We start from the raw sequence: 17,518 nt of genomic DNA on the forward strand, positions 1-17,518 counted from the left end.
CAGGACGTTAATACTGTGCATGACTCCCAAATTTCAAATGGAACAGGTGACTTGGAACAGCACACCTGCACTGCTCCTATCAGTGCATCCTGAAACCAGGTATCTTTTTTCTAGGAGAGCCATACAAGCCAGCGGGGGAAAAAAAACTCAGCCTCTTTAAAGAGTTGCAGACAAGTGCATTTGGACAGGCTCTGAATTTTTCTTGTTCATTTGCAATGCAGCCTCCTACAAAGCCTTACTGTCCCAAGCTAGGATATTGTGCTGCCTTTGGCGCACCTTAAAAGGCTTAGTAAACCCGCAAACAGGCCCGACACATTTCCAGGGGAAGCTTCCTTCCAGGCAGAACCTTTATTTATTCTTGGCGCCTTTTCCAAGTCAGGAGGCCTAACGAACCTCCTTGCTTGTGGAAATCCTTCAGAAATGCCGTCCGTTTGATCACTTCCATCCCTCTGCCCTCCTGCCTTGTTCCTTGTTCCTTGTTTGGGTTTTGCTGGGACTGAAACAGGGCAGTTCTCCTCAAGGCCAGCAACCCTTCCCATATCTTTCCCACAGGTTTGTTTCGGTGTTCCTCTACCCCAGCCAAGAGGCCCCGTTTGATCAAAAGACAGCATATCCACATCTCCAATTCCAGGTTTCTAGACCTCTAACTGCCAGCCTGGCTCTTCTCTTGCGAATATCCCATTATTAGGTTTAGAGGCGGAGCTGCAAGCGGGGCCTCCGCCCCCTTTGGCGCTATCACCCGGTTCTTCCCGCTCTGCGCCATTTTCTTCATACACAGCAAGGTGCAGTTCCCCAACACAATGTACCCGACGGCCGGTGCGTTTAAGGGGTTCCCTTTGCGGCAGGTTTCTCTCTCGTGCTGGACCAGGGAGGCCCGCCGTCGGTAGCTTTTCCCGCAGTCTTTGCAACTATAAGGCCTCTCCCCAGTGTGCACCCTTTTATGCTGGCTGAGGTTCGAGCTGTTGCTGAAACTCTTCCCGCAGTCTGGGCATTTGTGAGGCCTCTCGCCTGTGTGGATTTTGACGTGCCGGCGGAGTTGGGATTGGCAGGGCCACCGCTTGCCACAGTAGGAGCATTCGTAAGATGGGGTCTTGGCTGGTTGAGCGAGGTCAACACACGGGCCGCTCTTTCTCACACCCTCAGCGGCCGCCTTTTGGGAGACGTGCTCAGGGACTCTCTTCCGGCTGGGGCTTCTGTCTGAATCACCTTCCTTGCAAGACGCTTTTTTTCTTGGCATCTTCCTGGCTGAGTTTCCTTGGGTGTGTCTCAGTCTCTCCTGACCTCCAGGCCTTCCTGCTACTTCAGGTACCCGGAGACATGTCCCTCTGCCGCCTCTTTCTGAGGAGATGTCGCTGAATTCAGCCGCCTGGACACTTTCCGGATGAAGATTCATCTCCTCGTTCTCATGTCTTGAAGTGAAGCAAGGATCCGGGTTAGTTTGTCCTCGTACGTCTTTCGTGGATATCTTCCTTGATTCTCCGCGCTCCGTTTCCTCGGGGTGGTGGCTCCCGCTCCTGTCTCCATCACCTGCCCAAAGAGAATCACAAACATTGGCACTGGATTTCAGAAAATCTGATCACTTTCCTAAAACAACAGAGGAGTTGATAGACTCGGATAGGATGCGGATGAGTAACAATAGCAATAGCAAGTAGACTTAGATACCGCTTCGCAGGGCTTTACAGACCTCTCTAAGTGGTTTACTGAGTCAGCATATCCCCCCCCCCCAAAAAAAAATCTGAGTCCTCTTTTTACTGACCTCGGAAGGAGGGAAGGCTGAGTCATCCTTGAGACGCTCAGAATTGAATTCCTGGAGTGAGCAGTGAGCTAGCCCTGCAGTACTGCATTCTGTGCCACCACAGCTCTTAAGAGATGGATTAATATCTTTTTTACATTAGGTAAAGGTTTCCCTCACATGCGTGCTATTCGTTTCCAGCTCTAGGGGGCGGTGCTCATCTCCGTTACAAAGCCAAAGAGCCAGCGCTGTCCGAAAACGTCTCCGTGGTCATGTGGCTGGCATGACTAAACGCCAAAGGCGCACAAAGGAACGCTGTTACCTTCCCACCAAAGTGGTCCCTTTTTTTTCTACTTGCATTTTGACATGCTTTTGAACTGCTAGGTTGGGCAGAAGCTGAGACAAGTAACGGGAGCTCACTCCATTACGTGGCATTAGGGATTCGAACTGCCAATCTGCCAACCTTTCTGATCGACAAGCTCAGTGTCTTAGCCACTGAGCCACCGCATAGCTTTACATTAAGGATGGACTAAGACTCCTATCTGACCATTCCCCAGGTGGTGTCTCTGGGCCCAGTCTTGTTTTTTCCCCACACACAACATCACCACACGAAATGACTCAACAATCCCAAATTGAGAATTTAGAAGGAAAGGTTTTCTTTTTTTCTGCAATCGGCTGCCATAGCCTACTGTCAGAATGTTTTGAACAGAAGCTTCAGTCTCTAGTAGGTTCCAAACTCCCAACCATTCTTGAATTAAGGTACCTCAAAGTGGGCTAATTTGCAGAATGCATCCAAAGTCTGGGACCCATACATTTTATAAAATACTCGCTCAAGTCAATACCCGTGGAAGAAAGAAGCAGAAAGAAGCAGCCCAGTGGCCAGGCGAGGCGCGTGGGATGAGTGGGGCAAGTTCCCCCCCTCCGCCCTTTCCCCCCTCCCCTCACTACCTCGTGTTGTTCGCAATGCAAGCGATGCAAGCTTTGTGTTCCCTCGGGCCATTTGGGCAGCGCAGCCTTGTGTTCCCACACAGCCTGGATTAATTGCTTTGGGGGGGTGCTTTGGGGGTGACATTTCTCTGCAGACCACCAAAATTTTCTCACGGACCATCAGTGGTCCCCGGCCCACTGGTGGGCGACCACCGGTCTAGCGGTTAGGATTCCTGGTTTTCACCCAGGCAGTGCCGGACCTTTTAACTCCCAATAAATCCTTTTGTAGTTTTGGAAGTTTGGCTCGAGACTTGTGATTTAAACGGAGTTAAGTGCCGGAATCCTGACACGTTGCTTAGTATGGAGTAGCTGGTCCCATCTGCTGTTGTCAATTGAAACACTATTTCTATAGACAACCTGAGCTTGGATTTTAAACGTTTGGTGTCACATTCAGCCACTCCTACCATTGACACTTACTGAAGAAGGGAGAGCCAAAATCACTATCACGGTCAACCTCTGCGCAGTTCCCCGGCTCCTCTGTATCGGATGGGTCCAATTCTGCCTTGGGAGAGTTAACAACCACCTCTTCGTATGGCTCCAGTTCCTGCAGGGACAGAATCCAGATCAGCGTGACTGATGTTGAGGAACCACAGAAATTAGAAGAAGAAAGATGATGAATGTATGCATCCCAAATAGAGATGGTTTACAATTATAATCATTATAACGACTAAAATGTAAGTAAGCTAATATATTGTAAAAAGAAATTTAGTTAAAAGTACTCGGTGACATTATTGCTATTGTTATGTGTCAAAAAAGCACAACAAAGGATGTTCTTTCTGCGCCAACTCAGAAAGCTCAAAGTGCCCGAGGAGCTGCTGATCCAGTTCTACAGGGGAATTATTGAGTCTGTCATCTGCACCTCTATAACTGTCTGGTTTGGTTCTGCAACCCAACAGGACAGACACGGACTTCAGAGGGTCATTAGGACTGCAGAAAAAACAATTCTATTCTATTCTATTCTATTCTATTCTATTCTATTCTATTCTATTCTATTCTATTCTAATTCTAATTCTAATTCTAATTCTATTCTATCGAGGACCTGTATACTGCACGAGTCAAAAAGAGGGCTGTGAAAATATCTACAGACCCCACACACATCCAGGACATAAACTGTTTCAACTCCTTCCCTCAAAACGACGCTATAGAGCACTGCACACCAGAACAACTAGACACAAGAACAGTTTTTCCCCTGAATGCCTTCACTCTGCTAAACAAATAATTCCCTCAACACTGTCCAACTATTTACAAAGTCTGCACTACTTCTATTCATCTTTTCATCACTTCTTATCACCCATCCCCTCCCACTTGTGACTGTATGACTGTAACTTTGTCGCTTGTATCCTTATGATTTATATTGACTGTTTCCTAGTATAGTTTGATTGCTTATTGTACCCTATGGTTATTATTAAATGTTGTACCTGATGATTCTTGACTCTTGATGAATGTATCTTTTCTTTTACCTATACTGGGAGCATTTTCACCAAGACAAATTCCTTGTGTGTCCAATCACACTTGGCCAATAAAAGAATTCTATTCTATTCTATTCTATTCTGTTCTGTTCTGTTCTGTTCTGTTCTGTTAGTGTATATTAGTAATGCTATCACTACATGTGCTAATATTTAATGTGGTATTCTTTATGGTTTTCTTTTTTTTTTCTTGTAAATGGTATTGTCAACTCATAAAATATTTCTAGGGTCTTTTTAGAATTGCCAACAGAAAGGGAGGGGGGAACAGTGCAGCAGCTTGCAAAACCGAAACTGCATTCCATAAATAGTTTTCAAAGATAGTAACTAGGTGACTGATGTTTCTGCTGTGCAAAATTCTAACTGGAGAGCATGATTGATGACTCTTGGCTATGGATGTGTCCCATTGGAGAATATGAACTATGATACACCCAAGGAGTGAGGGGGAAACCAGGGTCAAGGGTGACAATGAATGATGTGTCTCAGAGTCGGCTACACCCAGGTAGTGCTGGACATTTGAACTCCCAATAAATCCTTTTGAGGTTTGGTTCTCGAGACTCGTGATTTAAATGCGGATAACTGCCGGAATCCTGACAATACACTGTATTCAAAAATGTTTATGAATAAAATTATATTAAAAAAAGCATCAACATCAGATTGAACAGCAATGATGAACATGAGCCGAGCATGGAAAAACAAGGACCTCAGCCCGGCCATCAAATGTAGGTTAGTTTTACTCTATTGTGTTCCCCATAGCTACCTACGATTGTGAAAGTTGGACCTTAAAAAAGCAAGACAGGAAGAAAATTGACTTTTTTGAGCGGTACTGTTAGAGAAGGTTTTTGTATATTCCTTGGATAGCAAAGGTGACTAACAAGCAAGCACTGGAACAAGCAAGCATAACACCAGACATATCACTTGAAGGCAAGAATCAGAAAACTGCTTTTAGACATCTTAGGCGGGGTCTAAAATGTTATGTCTAAAAATCACTCACTCGCTTTAGACATGTTACATGGAGGAATTCCATAGATACGTTTGCAAGGGTTAGCAGTAAACGGTAACCAGACTGTCAAAAAACATGATGGCTGGACACCATCAAAGCTGACACCAGCCAAAGTAGAGAACAACTCAAAGAAGCAGTGCAAGATTGGAAGATGTGGAGAGACCTGGCCCAGAGAATCGACTTGACTGAATTGACATTTTCATCATCACCATCTCTTACCCTATGCCCGTGATGGCAAACCTATGGCACTTGTGCGGGCACACGAGCCCCAAGCAAACTTATCTCACTGCACATGCACGCACCTCCCTGCTGATTTTTTGGGCCTTTTTCAGCCTGCCAGAGGCTTAAGGGAAGCCTCCGCAGGCTTTGCAGGATGAAAAATAGGCCCGTTTTGTCACTTCTTGTATTTCTGGAAATACTGGAAGTGATGAAATGGGCCCACTTTTTGTCCTGCAAAGCCTGCAGAGGCTTCCCTCAAGCCTCTGGCATGCCGAAAAATGCCTCAAACGAGTCAAAAATCAGCTGGGATGCACAGTGCAGGTAAGGGGATAGTGGCGGGGGGGGGGAATTGTGCATGCGCAAGGGGTGTGGGGAGGGCCTGTACATTGCCTTCTGGGCACAGAAGCCCAAAAAGGTTAGCCACCACTGCCCTATGCTGTGATCAGCACCAAGGCTGGCCTCCAACACAGGACAATTTGGAAGCTCAGGATAATCAACTGGCATTCATTTCCAGTTTTGGGCCAAACTGACCCATAGCAAAAAATGGGTTCTTTTTATGATGACTGCAAAAAATGTTGTAAAATTGGATTTTATGACTGTTACTGTTGTGGCCTCTCAGCGGCTGATGGAGCTGGCAGCAGAGTTGGACAGTAGCGAGGAGGCTGGGGAGGAACCTAGGCCAGTCTTGGAAGCTGAGAAGGGCTCGGACGGGGGCTCTGCATTGGAGGCAGAGATGGGGCCACGGCAGGCTGGCAGTCATCAGCTGCCTTCAGACTCAGACAGCAGTGAGGCGGGGAGTGTCTGGAATTGGTTACAGCCTGCGCATGTGCAGGGCTACCAGAAGACAAGAATAAATGAGAAAACAGGGTCGACTCAGGAGTAAGACCGCACTTCGGAGATGATTGGCCCCTCCCCTAGGTATATAAAAGAGGAGAGAATAGGACGTGAGCTTTTGCAGGAAGCAATTAGTTCATCTGGTCGATTCAAGCTTTGAAAAGTTCTGTTTGACTCTGTGTCAAGTTCGGCCTTGCCCTGAATCTGGCAATTAGTTCTCTGGCCAGATTCCAAGTGTGATAAGGTGGCTGTTTATAAACATTCCCCCAAAAGACCGTTCATGAAGCCTTGCAGGCTGTGAATGAATGTAATTCACAGCTGTGGAAATAAAAGAGGTTTTGCGGAACTAAGTTTGTGCTTTATGCTTTCTAAGGAAGCCTAGGTCAGAACAGTTATGACTTACAAATGCAATGAGCAGGATCCATTAAGGTTGTAATTTGAAGGCTACGTCTACACACCAGCCAAAAATTCCAGAATTTGGAAAAGCTCTTACCTGCTGTCTTCTCTGTAGATTCAGGAGGAAATCTTCTGCTAGAGTGACAGCCTGGGCACAGGTCTGGGGTCTGCTTTCTCTTACCCAACCTTGCACATCCTCAGGCAGGATGGTCAGAAACTGCTCCAGGACCACCAACTCCAAGATCTGCTCCTTGGTGTTCCTCTCTGGCTTCAACCACTGGTGGCAAAATCTCCAAAGCTTCTCACAAACATTTCTGGGCCCTTCAGCTTCCTGGTAGGAGAACTGACGGAAACACTGGCTCTGTTCTTCCAAGCTATCTATGTCCTCATCCCAAATCTCATCTTTTACTTGCGCAGAAGAATGTGGGTCCTTCTCACAGATCCTGCAGGTCTTCTGGTTGAATACCTTTTCTCTACTAGATCTTAGCTTGGTCTCTGCTATCCCCTTCAAGGAGGGGAAAGAAGCTCGGAGTTCTTTAGGAATCTCCTCCGGTGGTGGACATCGAGCCAAGTGTGGACATCTTTCTGAAAAATAAGGAGCTTGCATGGTCTTCAGGAATTTCTGCCACTGGGTTTCCCAGCGCTGTTGCCGTTCGTCTTCCAGTTCTTGCTTGATTGGTTTCAAAAGCTTCTGGAACGGAAACTCAGCCCCAGTTCCAGCCTGGGTGGCCTGGAGGCCCTTCTGGGCAGCCTTGGTTTTTTTTTCTTTTCCATCGCCTTCAGGGTCTTCCAATTCCGTTTTGAGTTCCTTTTGCTCTGAGAATTAGAATCAAGGTTACCAACATCATTCCTGGCCTCATTTTGCTTTATTTCTTCCAAAACGGCTTCTCCTCTAGAAATATCAAATTGCTAACTAGAGCATACAAAACTTTTGCTAGACCAATACTCAAATACAGCTCATCAGCCTGGAGTCTGCACTGTATATCGGACATTAATACAATTGAGCGAGTCCAGAAGTATTTCACGAGAAGAATACAACACTCCTCTGCTCGCAATAGAATACCCAACACCACCAGGCTTGAAATTTTGGGCTTGGACAACCTTGAACTAGGCCCCCTATGATTGGACTTAAGCATAGTACACAAAATTATCTGCTACAATGTCCTACCAGTCAATGACTACTTCAGCTTCAACCGCAACATTACAAGACCACACAACAGATACAAACTCAATATAAACTGCTTCAAACTTGATTGCAGAAAGTACGACTTCAGCAACAGAGCGGTCAGTGGCTGGAATGCACTACCAGACTCTGTTGTTACATCCTCTAACCCCACCTCCTTTAACTTCAAACTATCCACTATTGACCTCACCCCATTCCTAGCAGTAAGGGTCGTGTATAAGTGCATAATCGTGCCTACCATCCCTGTCCTATTGTCCCCATTTATTCATACCTATTTCCTGTATTCTTACTCATGTTTATACTTATACCTATTATCTTGTAAGCGACTGACAAATCAAAAATAAAAATAAAGACAGGCTGAAGTCTTAGGAAAGGGTTAAGTTCAGCAGACACAAATGTGTTGGTGAAAAGTGGCAGAAGTCCTTCTCTTCTGAGTTTTCTTTTGAGCTCCCAACAGTTTTCAGTAGTTTCTGAAGTGAAGAACATACCCAAACTCTAGAGTACTGCTTCTCATCCTTGGCAACTTTTTAAGAAGTGTGGACTTTAGCTCCCAGAATTCCCCACATGGCTGGTGAATCCTGGGAGCTGAAGTCCAACTCATCTTAAAGTCATCCAAGTTGAAAAACATTGCTCTAGGGCAGTGGGCTCTTCAAACTTGACAGCTTTAAGACTTGTGGCCTTCAACTCCCAGAATTCCTCCTCCAGTCGTGTTAGCTCAGGAATTCTGGGAGTTAAAATGTATAAGGTAAAGGGGTGGCAAGCTTGAATTGACAATGAAAGGGGATAGATAACTTTTGGATAATAAGAATTAAGATGAATTTTATTGAACAATGAATGGAATAATAGTATGTGATAAAACTTGCAAATGTGATGGACTTAAGAAAATATGTGTAATGAATATAGAAACTGAATAAGAATATATAGATAATATTGTAAAATAAGCCATGAGAATAAAGAAAAATGAAATAAGCAATAATATATGAAATCGGATAAATGTATGCAATGAATATAGAAATTGAGTAAGAATATGGACAATATTGTAAAATAATGCATGAGAATATTTAAAGAAAAACGAAACAAGTAATAATATGATATGAAGTTGGATATGAAAGCTGAATATGTAATCATGGTCATGTTTGTATTGAAATGTAAAAACCTGGAACCACATTGTTCATCTAAAGAGATGTTTCTTTTAAATATAAAAATAAAAAAATATTGCAAAAAAAAAAGGAATTCTGGGAGTTGAAGTCCACAGTCTTAAACTTGCCAAGTTTGAAGACCCTAGTTCTAGTGTAACCTGTAAGCAAAGAAAGTCTCCTTCCTGCCCCTAAAAAATAAAAAAAAAACAGAAATAAAGGGGAAATCCCATCTGATGTGGCTGATTCATTCTGCATGATCAGCCTGAGATTACCTGCAAATGAACCAGCAAACTATTCCTGGCCCATTGTAGAGTGGATCAAAGTTCTTAACTAGCTATTTTCCCTTTTCCTGGTTGCAGGAACTGGGCTTGGCTAATCTGGTGAAAAGAAGGACCAGGGGAGACAGGATAGCAGTCTTCCAATATTTGAGGGGCTGCCACAGAGAGGAAGGGGTCAAGCTGGAATAAAATAGAATTTTTTATTGGCCAAGTGTGACTGGACACACAAGGAATTTGTCTTGGTGTAAATGCTCTCAGTGTACATAAAAGAAAAGATACATTCATTAAGAGTCAAGAATCATCAGGTTCAACACTTAATACTAGTCATAGGGTAAAATAAGCAATCAAATCATACTAGGAAACAGTCAATATAAATAGTAAGGATACAAGCACAACGCTATTTTCTATAGCTCCAGAAGGCCAGACAAGGAATAATGGATGGAAACTGAACAAGGAGAGATTTAACCTGGAAATAAGGAGAAACTTTCTGACAGTGAGAACAATCAACCCATGGAACAACTTTGTCTTCGGAAGCTGTGGGAGCGCCATACTTGAGACCTTCAAGAAGAGACTGGATTGCCATTTGTCAGAAATGGTGTAGGGTCTCCTGCTTGGGCGAGGGGGTTGGACTAGATGACCTATAAGGTCCCTTCCAACTCTGATTACCTGTTATCTTTCACCTTTCGGTTTTGATCTTTCTGAGTTCCCTCCCTTTCCAAATAAGGTAACCCACCTTTGCTGTGGTTTGTGGGGATCCTGCTGGCTAGGTGAAGCAATGCTCTGGAGATCCACCCCAAATCTTTCTTTGAAAGGACCGGGGCTCTGCATCTCTTTCTTCTGGATTAAGAAGAGTCGCAGAGAATCCGGGAAGGAAACACAGCATCGTAGGGACCTCAAGAGGTCTTCTAGTCCAACCCCTTGCTCAAGGCAGGAGACCTTATATACCACCCGGGTCAAATATAGTTGCCCAGTTTATTTTGGGAAATCACCAGCGACGGGCTAACTTAGGGCAATGCAGATCCTTCCTGTTGCAGCGATGCTACCCGTTTTGCAAAGCCTGTTTACCTAAATCTTCCTCCCGGCGCCTTCCTTTGACTCACCTCCTCCTGGCAGCCGTTGCATTGCAGCCTGTTGACCTCCGGTAGCGGTGCTGCTCCCTCTCAAGCTGCAAAAGGGAAATAAATAAATAAATAAATAAACAAATACAGAACAGAGCTTCTCGCTTGTCGAGGAGTGGAGGGCTAGGACGTAGGAAAGAGTCTGCCTCTGGGCCGCTCTAGCAAGTAGATCTCGGTATAATTAACCCCTTTCTGGGCCGCAGGTGGGGTGGGGGGAAGGAACAGGTTTCTGAGCAGGAGATTTTGCTGTTTTGTTTTTGGAAGGGCAAATAAACAAAGCTCCTCATGTCTGATAGTGTTTCTCAGTGTTTCTTGGCAACTTTAAGATGGCTGGACTTCAACTCCCAGAATTGAATGGCTGGCTGGGGAATTCTGGGAGTTGAAGTCCAATCATCTTAGAGCTGGCACGGGTGAGAAGCACTGTAGGATAACTTTTCCAATATAGAATAGAATAGAACAGAATTAGAATTAGAATTAGAATAGAATAGAATAGAATAGAATAGAAATAGAAAAGGAAAGGAATGGAATAGATAACAGATAATCAGAGTTGGAAGGGACCTTATAGGTCATCTAGTCCAACCCCCCCCACCCAAGCAGGAGACCCTACACCATTTCTGACAGATGGGAGTCCAATCTCTTCTTGAAAGTCTCAAGGGATGGCGCTCCCACAACTTCCAAGGGCAACTTCTGTTCCATTGGTTGATTGCTCTCACTGTCAGAAAGTTTCTCCTTATTTCCAGGTTAAATCTCTGTTCAGTTTAGAATAGAATAGAATAGAATAGAATAGCAGAATTGGAAGGGACTTTGGAGGTCTTCTAGCCCAGCCCCCCGCTTAGGCAGGAAACCATATACCATTTCAGACAAATGGTTATTCAATCTGTTCTTAAAAACAGTGTTGGAGCATTCACAGCTTCTGGTGGCACGTTGTTCCACTTGCAAAATGCATGCCCTCTGAATGTGTAAGTTCCCATTAATAGCAGTAGAAGTTAGACTTATATACCGCTTCACAGTGTTTTACAGCCCTCTCTTAAGTGGTTTACAGAGTCAGGCTATTGCCCCCAATAATCTGGGTCCTCATTTTATCCACCTCTGAAGGATGGAAGGCTACCTTGAGAATCGAACCATTGGCAGCTGGCAGTCAGCCAAAGTAGCCTGCAGCACTGCATTCTAACCACAGCATCACCACACTAGGCAGCCCAGGGCATAAGAAAATTGCATGCGCTCAGAAATTCGGATCTGGAGTGTAAAGTTCCTGGCATCCATGGGCATTTTTCTGTGTAGCTGCCTTGGCCCACGGCCAGCATGCAGAGAGTGATATGCGCTGCCGTCTTAGCCTGTTGCACGGACAGTATCAGGTGAGGCTCCATTCAAAATCCAAGAAAGAATCCCTTAGACTCCATTGTTATAGAGAAAAGGACTTTTAACTGGAAATCAAGTGGTAGCGTCAAAAGAATTCGAGATCTGAGGCATTAGGTGCGAAAACCACTTATACAAAGTTATGGCAAAGTTCCCACCCACAATAGTTCAAACTGGTCCTCCAATCTGAGATGTGTATAATATCATGTGGGGTATCTTCAGGTGGTGTTTCAGTCATCTGGCTGGCCCGGGGTGGTTGGCCTTGGCCCACTTAGATAAGAAGCTACAGCTGCGCAATAAGCAAGTGAGAAAGTTTCCCAAGTTTTACAATTCACCATCTCAAGCCTCCAGCCCTCTTCCCTCCCTTCCCACAAAAGCCCAATTAATTTTCCCTCCCCCACATTTCTATGGCAGCCGGAAAGACAAGCAGAAGGAGGAGTCTTGAAGGCTCCACAGCGTCAGGAGCAGAGGGTCAGACGGTGTAGCATTTCTGTGATTTGGAGCACACCATGCCTGGAACGCAGCAGAACTTCACCAGGGGTGGTGGTGGAAATTGTTAAAAGCATTAAAGCAAGAAAACACAAAGAACATGGCAGAGATAACAGGTAGGACAAAGAAAAAGATGAAAAAGGACTTTCAGTCATACTTGTCGTAAAGAGTCTTCAGGGCTCTTCAAATACCAGTAGGTTCGAAGCCATTTTAAACTCAAAAGCAACTTTTTTTTTTAAAATGAGGTTTACACATCAGGCTAAACCATAGTCAAACCTCAGGGGCACAATAGTTACCGGACAAACCATTTATCTGGGATTTGTCTAATGTATGGCATCATAAACTAACCCAGTGACCTGGGATTAATCCAACCATCAAGTTAACCAAGTGTTTTAATCACAGAGAGCCAAACTAGCTAAAATCTTATACAAAACTAAAAAACAGAACGGGATGGCAATCTTATGATCAATCTCTATCTCATTTTGTAACTAATTTTTAAGATGAAACACAACTACCATAATACAATAAAGAGCACAGAGTATCCAAAATTGTGATTAAAAAGATCTAAGATTACAAAAGAGAGGCCATATATTATCAATAAGAAATGAAGTTAGACTCTAGGCCATCCATAAAATACTGTTCCATCTTCTCATTTATACAATAGAAGGATATTTCAAAAATCAATAAGGAACGCATCTCATGAATCCATTCTTTAATATTACTTTCTGTCTGCGCCGTATAGTTCTCTCCCCCAAATCTAATAAAGCTGCAATTCTATAATTATCTGGAACCAAAGGGAAAAAAAACCAAAGCCGCAGCTGAACAGGATCAATCATAGGAATAAAATTTCTTAAGATAAGAAATCTGATATACACAAGTTTTATAAGCATTCTTGGAGGTCTCTCAGAAAGACACAGCAGTTTGGATCCATTTCTCTCTTGAGTAACAATGGAAAAACAAAAAACATGGAGCTATCAGAAGCGGGGAAGATGATGACAACCCAATAAAAAAAGGGAAACTGTTTTTTTGAGAGGATGAGCTTTTGGGTGAGTTAACACAACCATAGATGGAGTTGAATACCACCTTATAGGAATCACCTTCACTCTTCCACTGCAAATCATTCACAACCAGCTTGAGCCAGGATTGTCCCATGAAGACCAAAGCAGGAAATATTCCAAGCTTCTGGAATGCCAGTTGGCCCCGTTGCTATGGTCAACAGCAACGCTCAACAGACACCTAGATCCATGGTGATGGAATAGATGTTTGGGTCTTGGAGAACAGTTGGATAGATGTGTCCATGGTCAAATTAATTCAGGCAGGGAGAAAGCTGTTTCTAAAGGAACTGTGTTTGCAAAATCACTTTTGGGAAAAAAAGAAAAGGCAAGGAGCTGTGTTCAGGACATACAGTGAGAATCTTTGCAGATCCACATATATCAATCACTATTGCTCACGATAGCTTTAAAAATGAACTTCTTTTAGAGGTGCAATCAAGCAGAAGGCAGGAGCTGCTTCTGTATTCACCTTATGGCAGGGAAGGGATTCAAAATTCTTAACAACAGGTTCTTGAGCATGGCCTAATTTGTGGGTGTGGCTTGGTGGTCATGTGACTGGCTGGGCATGGCTTGTATGTAAATATTATAAATATTGATGTAAATATTGATTTTTTATTAAAAAGAGATCAACTTTTACCCAAAATCAGGCAAAGCAGACAGGTAGATTGAGTTGCTCACAGAATCACAGATTTAGAGATTTATTTTTCTGCCATTGGCTACCTGTGGCTGTCACATAAAATTTGCTTGCAAGCAAACTCATAAAATTTGCTTGCAAGCAAACTCATAAAATTTGCTTGCAAGCAAACTCATTAAATCTGCTAGCAAGCAAACTCACAAAATTAACTCACAATACACCATGTATGTAAATATTGAATTTTTTATTAAAAAAAGAGCAACTTTTACCCAAAATCAGGCAAAACAGGCAGGCAGATTGGGTTGCTCAAAAAATCGCAGATTCACTTAGAGATCTGTGTTTCTGCCATCAGCTAGCTGAATCTGCACTGAATAATAGAACCTTCAGTCCTAAGTGAGGTTCGGCTGTGCTTAAAAGCAGAGCCGAAGATCTAAAGATTAGCTACAAAGTAAGAAATCCAACGATTTCCTGCTTCCTAACTAACCTAAATCTCCCAGCACAGCAGAACAGTTGATGGTCAGGGGAAAAAAAAAGGAAAAATAGCAACTTAACAGCCAAATTTGCCAGGTAAGGAGTGAGTGGGCAGGGACGGTTCCCATAGGCTATGTGGGCGGTACAGCCTTGTGTTCCCATGCAGCCTGGATTAATTGCTTTGGGGGATGCTCTGGGGGTGACATTTCTCTGCAGACCACCAAAATTTTCTCATGGACCACCAGTAGGCCATGGCCTACTGGTTGGCGACCACTGCTCTGACTGGCTCCGCCCCCTTCTATTCTCTGCCTCCCGAGTCCCAGCTGATCAGCTGGGTCTTCTTTCATTGCCCTGCAGAGGAGAACGGAGCTGGAAATCAGGTTAGTGGGGTGGGGATTTTGCAGTAACCTTCCCCTGCCACATCCACCAAGCCATGCCCACCAAGCCACGCCACAGATAGTCCTTGATCTACGACCACAATTGATCCCAAAGTTGCTGTTGCTAAGCAAGGCGGTGGTTAGGTGAGCGTTGCCCCATGTTACGACCTTTCTTGCCACAGTTGTTAAATTAGTAACACGGTTGTTAAGTGAATCTGGCTTCCCCATTGACTGTGCTCATCAGAAGGTTGGAAAAGGGGATCACAGGGACCCCAGGACACTGCAACCGTCATAAATATGAACCAATTGCCAAGCGTCTGAATTTTGATCTTGAGAGCATAGGGATGCTGCAACAATCGTAGATGTGAAATAAATCATAATTCACTTTTTTCAGGGTTGTTGTAAGTTTGAACAGTCACTAAATGAATGGTTGTAAGTCTAGGACTACCTATATTCAGGTTAGGAGTACTGTACTTGTTCAGCGGTGCTTTGCCGATTGACAGGTGTGGCTTGGTGAAATAAAAAAACAGTCCAGGTGTGTGTGTTGATAAGCCAACACGTTTATTCAGCTGAATAAAGACGGGTCCCTCCTGGAAAGGAAGGAACCCTGAACATAGTGTAAGGCATATATTTCTACACTAGCTGGATACCCGTGCTTCACTCTGAAACGATGTGGTCGGGGTTAGTTTTTGGGGAGGAGAATAAAGGGGAAAATTCTACCTCTGCCTAACAGCATCCATCCGTATTCACGTGCCTAGCATCCTGTCAGTGTGTGAGAGGGTTGAGGTCTGTTTGGAAACTGAAACAGTATTTGCTGTGTGAGCAAGGAGACAGCAAGGAGCCTAGGCGTGGCTGAACTCAACTATTCTGTACTAAAGCTGCTTGCTGCTGTGAAAGTAAAACTGAAACTCCTCTCCTCTGATTGTGTTTTGCATTTGGAACAGATTTCTTTTCAGGTGGGGAGGGAGAGTAGAACTACCTTAGCATCAGAGCGTGTTAATAATAATAATATAGGAAATACTAATGCTCCAACAGTCATTTTGAAAAAAATCCTTTCTTAGTGAGTACCTAGAAGCCAAGAGGAACATACATAGCAAATTTCAAGTTTGTAGGCTTTGTGGTTCTGGAGATTTTTGTAATGATGCCTGAGTGCTTTTTCGCTTTTACATATATAAAAGATTCCTTTGCTTTTACTTAGTTACATAACAGGAAACTGGCACACAACAAATAAAGTATAGAAATATAGGAATTATAAAAGTAGTCAAGCATGCCTTCTGCAGTTCTGGTTACAGAACTAATATTAATTGTTATATATTTGCATACTTACCTATGATAGGTTGGTCCGTGGTGGCGGGAGATTTGAAGAGCCGCCATTGGCCATGAGCCGCGAGCAGCCAGCTATAAAAAAAGGCTGCTGTGATTTCTCCGCATGCGATTACTAGAAAGGAAATAAAAAGGAAAAAAGGTCAACTGGGTCTCGAGTCTTTTTGCCCACAACGCAACACTGGTGACGAAGGTGGGATAGTGAGATAAAGGAGCCCAGTTGTGCACATGGCAATGAGGACCGAGCGAGACGAAATGACCGGGAACAACTCGCCACTCGCACCATTCAACCCAACAACTGAAGACTGGGAATCCTACATCGACCGATTCCTCATGTTTCTAGAAGGGAGTGATCTCCAAGGAATATCCGAAAATAGGAAGAGAGCCGTCTTCCTCGCCCACTGCGGTCCCACAGTATTCAAAATGGCAAAGGCATTGGCAGCACCCAACGATGTAAAGACGATGGCGTGGACGGACCTAGAGAATTTACTGCGAGCCCACTATGCACCAACCATTTCATGCCTCATCAAAAGACACGAATTTTATCGGCGCGACCAAAAGGAAGACGAGAGCATTGGAGATTTTGTTGCAGCACTAAGAGACATTGGCGGAACATGCGAATTTCTAAACGTGGATGAGGCCATGAGGGACCGCGTGGTCCTCGGATTAAAGGACCTTATACTACAGGGTCGACTACTAACAAGACCTAAGATAACATTGAAGGAGGCAATAGAAGAAGCCACCACAGCGGAAGCCACACAGAAATCGGCAGCCACCATGCGACAAATGAATAAATTACCAAAAGAAACCCAAGAAGACACTAATCAAACACGCAGTCTCTTTTCCCACAACGCAACATTAATATTTCTCAAAATATTTCATTCTTCTAGGAGGAGGGGTGGTAGAATAGAATGGGAACAAAAGTAGACAGAACAGAACAGAACAGAACAGAACAATAGTTGGAAGGGACCTTGGAGGTCTTCCAGTGAGTCTAACCCCCTGCAAGAAACCGTTTCAAATGAATGGTTGTCCAATCTCTTTTTAAAAATTTCCAATGTTGGAGCATTCACAGCTTCTGGAGGCACTGATTAATTGTTGTAACTATCAGGAAATTTCTCCTTAGTTCTAGGTTGCTTCTTCCCTTGATTAGTTTCCCTCCATTGCTTCTTCTCCTGTCTCAGGCGCTTTGGAGAATAGCTTGACTCCCTCTTCTTTGTGGCAGCCCCTGAGATATTGGGACACTGCTATCACGTCTCCCCTGGTCCTTCTTTTCATTGCACTAAACATATACCCAATTCCAGTAACCGTTCTTTATACGTTTTAGCCTCCAGTCCCCTAATCTTCTTTGTGGCTTTGTCTTTCTAGAGTCTCAACATCTTTTTTTTTTTAACATCGTGGCGGCCAAATGATGGCAATATAAAACTATTCCCCCTTAAAGCAGTGTTTTTTCGAACTTGGCAACTT

General features: G+C 44.0%; 1 protein-coding gene and 1 long non-coding RNA gene across 5 annotated transcripts; both read right to left on the reverse strand.

The window, feature by feature from the left end:
* Window positions 1-333: 333 nt before the first annotated feature.
* On the reverse strand, window positions 334-10,681 carry LOC113451753 (uncharacterized). Of its 4 annotated transcripts, none has more exons than XM_026723142.2 (4): window positions 10,335-10,681; window positions 6,732-7,450; window positions 3,137-3,263; window positions 334-1,527 (listed from the first exon to the last, which is right to left on the reverse strand). In XM_026723142.2, the coding sequence occupies exons 1-4, from the start codon at window positions 10,354-10,356 to the stop codon at window positions 644-646; spliced, it is 1,752 nt and encodes a 583-aa protein (XP_026578927.2). In that variant the 5' UTR covers window positions 10,357-10,681; the 3' UTR covers window positions 334-643. The 4 variants fall into 4 exon arrangements, with proteins under 4 accessions (XP_026578927.2, XP_087784266.1, XP_087784268.1 ...); XM_087928140.1 differs by having other exon boundaries at window positions 10,300-10,604; XM_087928142.1 differs by lacking the exon at window positions 10,335-10,681 and adding an exon at window positions 9,622-9,695.
* Window positions 10,682-12,154: 1,473 nt separating this feature from the next.
* LOC148126566 (uncharacterized) lies at window positions 12,155-17,497 on the reverse strand. The gene is made up of 3 exons (XR_015742516.1): window positions 16,854-17,497; window positions 16,059-16,169; window positions 12,155-13,433 (listed from the first exon to the last, which is right to left on the reverse strand). It is a non-coding gene; the product is annotated as an uncharacterized LOC148126566 (long non-coding RNA).
* Window positions 17,498-17,518: the final 21 nt, after the last annotated feature.

Source organism: Pseudonaja textilis, chromosome 2, assembly GCF_049901715.1.
Source record: "Pseudonaja textilis isolate UNSWEBS1 chromosome 2, rPseTex1.2, whole genome shotgun sequence".
NCBI classification, from domain to species: Eukaryota; Metazoa; Chordata; class Lepidosauria; order Squamata; family Elapidae; genus Pseudonaja; species Pseudonaja textilis.